Here is an 8,693-nt window from a genome sequence, read left to right on the forward strand (position 1 = left end):
TGAACTGTGACAGCGAGAGAGAGGCGCTCCCTGACCATTGCCCTGTTGCCTAAGAACTTGTCTGGTTCTCGCTCTGCTCTGTGCCGAGGGCATATCTGGGTCTCTGGGCTCCCCGCACTGCAGTAGCCTGAAAGGAAGGAGGACACTGTTAGAATACCTGGCCGTGCTCCTGCCCTGGACTTCTGCTTAAAGTCATGTGCAAGGTTTGTGCCACCTAATTGGGGCTGGACTGGAGGATGTTATCAATATCTCCCAAGAAGGAGAGGTGACCCTGGGCTTGGATTGGTGTCCCCATCTTCGGTGCTGCTCTGGACTCTGTATTCCCATCAGCCGAGACGGCTAGGTGGACAGGCTCCTGCTCACCCGCCTCTCCACAGCACACCTCATAAGAGGAGCCCTCTCAGAAGAGGACAAAGGTAAGCACACAACTCACAGCTGAACCCTAGATGCAGGAGCAGTAGGGAGGACGCTCTGGAGTTTGACAGTTTCTGGGCACGGAGGGCAGAGTAGAGGTGGGCTGGACCTCCCCTGCCACTCCAAGGTTTTCTGTATCAGTGGTGGCTGACCTGTGCAGCAGGCTGTTTGTATCACTCAAAGCTCTAAAAGGTTCTCCACCACCACTCTGTACCCTTGTTTGGATGCCACGTTTGAGGTTTATTGTACTGGTTGCTAGTAGCAACAACTCCCCCCCCCCCCCGCCCCCCAGTTATATTTGCTTTCTTTTATTTTGCTGGGAATTTAAAAAGAGAACTCCTCTAGGGAAGCTGCAGCTCACTGCCTAGATCTAGAACTGTCCCCACACAGTCATGAAGCTGTGTTTGATTTCTCATTTAGATCTGACTTGTATCAACAGCTGCTAATGCAACGCAAAGCAAGGGCAGACATGAGGAGCCTACTGGGTCCTGGGTCTGAGATCACAAGCCCGGAAGTGTTCCAATGAGGCGGGTCAACCTTGTCATTTTGCAAAACATGGCTCTCAGAAGCCAGAGTTAGGAAGGGCGGCCGGCAGCAGAGTGGCCAGCAGCAGCACTGTCAGGTTGAGGCCTGGACCTGGAGCCCTAGCCTGATAGAAAAGCTGGCCACAGGCAAGAAACCTGCCAGGAAGACTAGCCAGAGTCTGCACTGACACTGGGTGTGGCAGCCCTGTGGCCCTTGCTCCCCAGGGGAGCAGCCAGCAGGAATCAGCCCTGCTCAGCTCACAGCTTTCTGGCTGTCCTCTGTTTCAGAGTTCCACAGTGGACTTAGTGCTGCTGACGGGGACAGCTGGCTCCCTTAACACCAGAGACAGAGCACCAGAGACCCCTTTGCACAGCCCTAGAGACAAGGATCTCTGCCTCTCCTCAGAGAAGCAGTCCTCCAGCACCTGGGTCGCTTAAGCCAGTCTTGAATCCACAGTTTCAGGGATGTCCCCAGGGTCTGAAGTTCATGCAACCCAGTTTCGGCGGTCAGCTTAGCGGACCTGAGGTGGGACCAACACAGCATGCAGTACTTGGGATAGAACCCAAGTCGTTGCATTTGCCAGGCAGGCGCTTAGACCCCCGAGCAATCTCCCCGGCCCATTAGTTCTTTATTTAGAGGAAGAAAAGACCAGGACTTGGAAGGGACTCCTGTGATCAGGAGGCCTAGAGGTTCCTGAGGTCCTGAGGTTCAGGGTCCCCTGAACCAACAAGCTACCAAGACATGCAGCTCCCTGGTCCCTGAGTCTGTAGGAATCCCAGACACAACTCCAAGGCCCAGGGCTGCCCACTGGGGTGGAGAAACTCTGTCTCAGCCTGGCTTGGAAAGATGGGCACCAGACTGACATCAGCTTCATAAGGAGCTTCGTAAGGAGCTCCTGCCACTGGCCTAAGGATTCTGCCCTGGGCCTGCCTGCCCTCACCCCGGTCACTGGAGCCCTGGGCCTCCCCATGGTGGAAGGCTTCTGTTCTTTCATGTTATTTATGGACAAAAAGAACTTTCTGTCAAGTAACCAAAGAGCTCCAATCTACATACACGGAAGACTCTGCGATTCCCACGGGGCAGAGGGTAACGTGCTGCTGGCTGGCCAGAACATTTCAGGGTGGCTCCGTCCCTGCAGCCACAGGCAGATGAGATGTAAGCAGGTGAGAGGGAGCCCTTCGGGTGACACTGAGGCAGAAATGAGCACATTAAATGCTTTGGCATTTCTTGGAAAATGTGACCCGCAATGAGAAAGAGAGCCCCACCGAGAGAACACCTTGTGTTGTACAAGGTACCAAAGGAAGTCACAGGGGAGGAGACACAGCTAAGAGAGTGGAGCAAGACCCAGAGGAGCCCTGCAGCACAGTGATTTTCAACCTGGGGAACAAAGAATAAGAGCTTCCCAAAGAGCTTTCTTCTTTTTCTTTTTAGTACTGGAGATTGAGCCTAGAGCCTTAGCTAGCTAGGCAAACACCTTACCACTGAGCTGCATCCCAGTCATTTTGTTTCATTTTATTATTATTGTTGTTGTTGATATTTTGGGGAAGGGTCTACAGGGTGTTCAGGGTCTCACTACTAGATTGGACTCCTAGTGATCCACCTGTTTACAGCCTGCCAAGGGCTGGGATTACAGGCGTGCACCACCTCGCCCAGTCTCAATTGCGGTCTCAGCATGCCCCATGGGTGAGGCCAGTATGGCAGGCTCGGGAATCAGACCCCTGGCCCCTGTGCCTGCTTTCAGGTGCTTTTTTATTTTATTTTGAGACAGGATTTCACTAAGTGGCTTGGGCTGGCTTTGATCTTGTGCTCTCCCTCCTCAGCACCTTCTATCGGGAGCAGGGATTACAGGTGTGAGTACAATCCTTCTGCTTTTCTATCTTGGGCTCTCATTCCAACCGAGCTCTTCAACAGCTAAAAATAAGTCTGAAAGCCACAGCTCTGGAGAGAATTTATTCAGACAGACAAAACAGGCTCAGAAAGACTGCTTCTGGGAGGAACTGGAACCCCTGAGATGGAGCTAGGAAGGCCGAGAGGGAGGGCCTTACCTGGCACCAGGCCGCCGGCCAGGGAAGAAAGAATTCAAGGGACTGACGGAAATCACTCTAGCTTGAAGTAGGCGTAGAAAAAGCCAGTGAAGAAGCTTTAAAGGGAGCACAACCAAAACACATACAGGGTAGGGCCAGCCAAGAGGAAGCTCAACTAGGGAAAGCTGAGCCCCAGCCTCACCTCTGTGGTCCGTCCTGCTGGTCTGCAGGAGTGGTCCTTCCTGCGGGGTGGGGGATTGAGAGGGAGCAGTGACAAGACAGAAACCCTTGGGATGTGGACGGGGTTGAGGGAAGCCTCCCTGGTCTCGGGCTGTGGCAGAACTGCCCTTGCACATGCACTGTAGGCCCCCCACGCACATGGTGGGCAGTGGCACGAACAGCAGCGCCCAAAGGCCATGGGTGGAACAGCCCTCATTCCCAGAGCCTCCATCATGTTGCCGTGTGTGGCGAAAGGGATCGTGCAAGTGTGCTTCAGGAGCTTGAGCTGGGGACAGTGTCCTGAGTGTCCCTTGCCAGAGGAGAGGAGGGGCGTCAGAAGAGCTGTGAGGACTGTAACAGAGGCCAGGGCGGGGCGGCTACCAGTTGAGACATTTGTGCAGCTTCTAGCACGGGCAAGGGCAAGGATACAGATTCAGCCCTGGCCATCGCAGGAGCAGAGCCTGGCCGATACCTCGGATTTGGTCCCAAGCAAATCCTCGGATTTGCTGGACTGCTGGCCTCCAGAACCGTGTGATAACAAGCTTGTGCTCGTTAGAGCCAAGCATTTGCGATGACTTTTTACAGCAGCAATAGGAAACTAATGTGACAGCCCGAGTCCAGGTGTGTGTTCTCTGAACTCAGTGCGCCAGGATTCTAGCTTCAGGGCCTCCACTTGCCGAGTGACCGCGAGGAAGTCGCCTTATGTTCTGCATCATCGCCTCCTCGTGCGCAAGGTGAGGGAGGATGGTAACACCTGCCACCTTCTGTGGTTGTTGTGAAGGTTAAAACAGAAATTCTTTGCCAAGGATGGTGGTGCATTCCTATAATCCCAGCTCTCAGGAAACAGAGTCAGGAGGACTGCTGTGAGTTCAAGGCCAGCCTGAACTACAGAGTGAGACCCTGTCTCGAAAAACCAAAAACAAACAAAAAAGAAAAAAGAAAAGAAAAAAAAAAAAGGAAAGGAAAGGAAATGCTTAGAACCATGTCAGACACAGAGTAAAGGTTTCAAGGCAAAGGGCCGGGGATATAGCTCAGTGGTACTGCACTTGCCTAGCATGTGAGAGGCCCTGGGTTCAACCCTAGCCCCTAGGTGAGGTGCCTCAGCTCAAGCATTGCAAAAACAAACAATCCAACAAACAAGGCTAGAGATGTACCTCAGACTCATGAGAAGACCTTGGGTTCAATCCCTGCTATCACCATGTAACAAAACAAAAACTCTTCCTGGGGTCTCCTTGACCAGAACAAAGTCATGTGACTGCACAGGTACTTCAGGATTGCCAGAAGGAGGTAGGCCCATGCTAACACAGTATGTGCTGGCCAGGTGGGCTGAAGATAGCTTGGCAGTCTAAGTGCCTGCCTGGCAAGCACAAGGACCCAGATTCAATCCCTGGTACTGCATGTACCAGGGTGTGCCATTCCGGCCACTAAAACCAGGTGGTGGAACATGCCTGTAATCCCAGCTCTGGGGAGCCTGAGACAGGAAGATCACTACAAGTCTGAACTGCGTAGCGAGACCCTGTATCAAATGAATAAAAGACTAAAAAAATACACATGTGCTGGCCAGGTTAGTGAGAATATTTAAATCTGCTAGAGAAGACAAGGAAAAGGAAAGGCAGGCAAAATTCCTAAGATGTGTCAAGTATAGACAGTAAATCGACACCTCGTGAGACAGGCTAGACACTGAGTAGATGGAACGTGGGTGTTAAGCTTTGGTTAAAAGGGCAGAGCACGCTGTTCCCTATTGCTACAAAAGGATCGAAACCCCAAGTTACAAGGCAAAGATCATGCAATTCCAGACTAATGGCTGGCACCCGCAAACCAGGGCCCCCAGAGCCTCATTCTGACGCCATTTGAGTCCTCGTGTGCTCCTCCCTAGCTGCCCAAGGGTCACTGCCAGCCATGGCTTTCACTGGGTGCACCTGTTCTCTGTGCCGCCAACAGAGCGTGCATTACCTGCAGGTGCCTTCTGGACCCGGACTGCCTTCACTCAGCCTCAACTATTGTGTGTACAACCCCGCTGTCAGTGGAGATAGAGGCAGGGGAGAGATGGTGGAGGGAGCAGGTCGCAGGAACACAAGATCCAGGCCGTACGCCCCTCTGCCCCGCTCACACTTTATCCTACTCAGTTAACCTGCCCGGTCTGTTTCCTTTTGTTCTTCCCTGCAGGCTTCACACAGAACCAAGAAAGTGGGTGATTGGAGCGTCTTAAGTGGGCCCGCGGGTCTCTGCGTGTCTACAGACAGCTGGCCTGATGTAGCACACAGAGGTTCCCTGTGTCAAGACAATTACACGCATGACAGACGTTAATGATTTGTCCCCAAGGGCTGGGCACATGGCTATCTGAACACACAGATGGGAAAAAAGAGACTGGCGTTGGGTGGGAGCCTGCAGGCATGAGAGCTCACTCGGTCTGGTCTTCTGACTCCAAGTACACTGAGGTCCTTTTAGCTAAAGGGAAGAGGTCCTGATAAAGTAGGGCCTTCAGGAATTGTTCTCACCTGTAGTCTCTCTTGGAGGAGAGCGGGAGGGCTGGCTCGCTCATCAGGTCCTGCTGGCTCAAGCGAGGGCACTGGTGAAGCCCCTGGACGGTTCGTCAGCTGCCCATTACTGCGAACCAACACTGGAGATAATCGGCTTATCAGGAGATAAGCGTTGTTCTGGCTCGTGGGCTCAGAGGCTTCACCCACGGGCACTTGGACCTGTGGCAGCACAGCACAGCATAGCAGGAGTAGGAGCGTGCAGCTGAGACCACCCAGAAAACAGGAAGAGAGACAAGAAGCAGGTGGGGGACCCAAAGTCCTCCTCGGGATTCACCCCAGTGACCTAACTGGCTTCCACTAGGCCCTACCTTCTAAGGCTCTAGAACTTTCCTGCAGCATCAGGGCTGGAAATGCAGGCATTTACACATGGATCTTTGCATGATATTCCAGATCGAGACTACGGTGTGAGCTGACTGAGCCCTGGGTCATTTATCATTCGTGCAACAGGATACTGAGCACTTAGCACGTGCTGTGGACACGAACACAGATAAAGCCGGGCTACTTCCTCCCTGGGGTCAGAATTCACCATTACGGACAAACAGAAACCTACTCTGGTAATATAGACCCCCAGTCTGCTTCAGCAAAGCAAAACGTGTTGGCAGTCAGAGAACAGGGCACGGAATCCGCCTCAGGAAGCCCAAATCCTGAGCCACCTGTGCCAGCAACCTGTTCACTCCTCTCGCACCAGCCTTCACCTGTTCTCGCTCATCTCTGGCGCACTCTCCCAGCTGGCCCCCAGGGAAGCTGCTGCAGTTCCTGGCCTGTCCCCAGAATGCCAGGACTCCACCATCCCCGCCTGGGGGGGGGGTCCCTGATGCCTCTGCCTGGTGCTCTCTCCTGGCAAGGATGGCATCCCCTGCCTGGCATGCCAGCCAACGTCAACAGGAGGTGCCAGGTACCCGGAGGAGGTGGAGAGGACAAGGCTCGTGGGGAGCTGAGCGGCGTTTGGGCTGAGTGCTGCAGGCTAACTTGCTCTGGGCAGTAGCAGCTTCAGACACAAAACAAGCCCACCCAAGGCGAACCGCTCCAGGAACAGAGCCAGGGCCTTGGGGAGCTACACGAACTGGCAGGCCCCCATTGAGCCCCTGACAGCAGGTCAACTCGCATTACAAACAGCCCATCTGTTTTCTCGGCATGCTCCTGAGCTGCCAGCCTGCTGCTGCCTGAGGAAAGAAAAAAGAGTCCCATCCCTGCTGCCTGACAGCTCCGCATCCTGACAGCCCCGAGTTCAGCAGGCTCCCCAGAGCAGTGTGGCCACGGCCAGGTACACTCCCAGTCCCCACCCCGCAGCCTCTGCCCCCTCTCGCCCCCTCCCCATGCAGTTAATGCCTTGACCTCTTTTTGGCAGGGAAAATCCATTTGGTCTGGAGGCCTATGTGTGCCAGAGCCACCGTCGGGTGAGCCTTGGATCACACCTGGCAGCACGGCCCTGCGGGGTCAGGTGGAGGCCGTGGCCACAGCTCAGCAGCCAAGTGCTCACCTAGCACCACAGGGTTATTTTTTTTTTAAATGTCATGTCCAGGCCAGCAGGCTGGACTCTAACTGAAGTGGCCAGGCATAGGCCCACTTCAAGGCCCTTCCTCGAGTGTCCCCTGACACTCTGCCAGCCTAGTCCCAGGTGCAACTGGCTGCCTGGACTCCAAGGGAGAAGTGGCCCCGCTCCTTCCTGGGGACTTGGTGTCCCCTTTCTGCTGTTCCTTCATTTTTCCACATCCAAAAGCTTTCCCAGCCAGGTGTGGTGGTGAACACCTGTAATCACACCACTTGGGAGGCTGAGCTACCAGCCTGGGCTACAAAGTGAGCTCAAGGCCAGCCTGAGCTGCATAGCGAAACCCTGTCTCAAAAAGGCAAAAAAAATAGTTTTCCCATCCTACCCCTATCAGGCTGACTTCCACTCGAGCATCCTCATATCCGACCCCATCCCCTCAGGCCCTCCTTTCCTTTTCTGTCCAGCCTCTTGAAAAAGCAGTCTACCGTTCAACACACTCATGTCTTTTGTCAGTGTGTGTGTGTGTGTGTGTGTGTGTGTGTGTGCATTTGGAGGCTGGATCTACCGCCTAGGCAAGCGTCCCACCCTGTGTTACATCCCCAGATCACTGAATATGACATTCTGAGACAGGGCCTTACTAAACTGCTAAATTTCCCAGACTGGGATCAAAATTGCAACCTTCCTGCCTCGGCCTCCCAGACTGCTGGGGTCACAGGTGTGTGACACCACACCCAGCTTTGATTTTTTTTTTAACATGCAAACTTATACTTCTAGAAGCTCTGGCCCAGCACCTATCGCCACCGTGGGGCTAGCTCCAGTCCCCCACTGGTAAGGAGCACTTTTAACTCCTGGCTCCTCATGTGAGTGAGTCCTCCTGGGTGGGGCTGGGCTGTGGCCTGGCTTTCTATTCTGTTTTCTGCCCCAGGATTTTTTTTAACCTAACTTCGAATGCATCACCAACATCTGTGTCCTCCCCTTTATTGATCGTCACCTTGAGGCAGGAAGTGTGGACCTTCAACTGGCCTGTCAGTAAAAGCTTCTGAGTTCAGCCTGGTCCCTACTGTGCTCATAAGCCTGCCATGGCCCCCATGTTCTCAGAAGGGGGGGCGTTCTTACATGCAAAAGTGCCCACGATCTGAGCCCCATTGCTTCTGACAACCTGCACCTCTGTCTGCCTGTTCCCCTCCCCTAACCAGAGGAGCACGCAGCTCTCCTCATTCTGCTCCTCCTCCTCCTCCTCCTCCTCTTCCTCCTCCTGCCCCTCCTCTTGCTCCTCCTTCTCCTCCTTCTTCTCCTTCTCCTCCTCCTCCTGCTCCCCTTGCTCCTGCTCCTCCTGCTCTTGCCCCTCCTCCTGCTGCTCCTCCTCCTCCTCTTCCTCCTCCTGCCCCTCCTCTTGCTCCTCCTTCTTCTCCTCCTCCTCCTCCTCTTCCTCCTCCTGCCCCTCCTCTTGCTCCTCCTTCTTCTCCTTCTCCTCCTCCTCCT

At 54.1% G+C, this 8,693-nt stretch overlaps 1 protein-coding gene across 1 annotated transcript in view; it reads left to right on the forward strand.

Moving 5' to 3' along the window:
- The first annotated feature begins 3,884 nt into the window (after positions 1-3,884).
- Positions 3,885-8,693, forward strand: part of LOC105741940 (60S ribosomal protein L12-like) — a 14,628-nt gene continuing 9,819 nt past the window's right edge. The window contains exons 1-2 of the mRNA XM_023713097.1: positions 3,885-3,916; positions 7,071-7,119. Coding sequence (XP_023568865.1) covers positions 3,885-3,916; positions 7,071-7,119 — 81 coding nt within the window. The remainder of the gene's footprint in view (positions 3,917-7,070; positions 7,120-8,693) is intronic.

This window comes from Octodon degus, unplaced genomic scaffold (assembly GCF_000260255.1).
Source record: "Octodon degus isolate 3935 unplaced genomic scaffold, OctDeg1.0 scaffold00029, whole genome shotgun sequence".
NCBI classification, from domain to species: Eukaryota; Metazoa; Chordata; class Mammalia; order Rodentia; family Octodontidae; genus Octodon; species Octodon degus.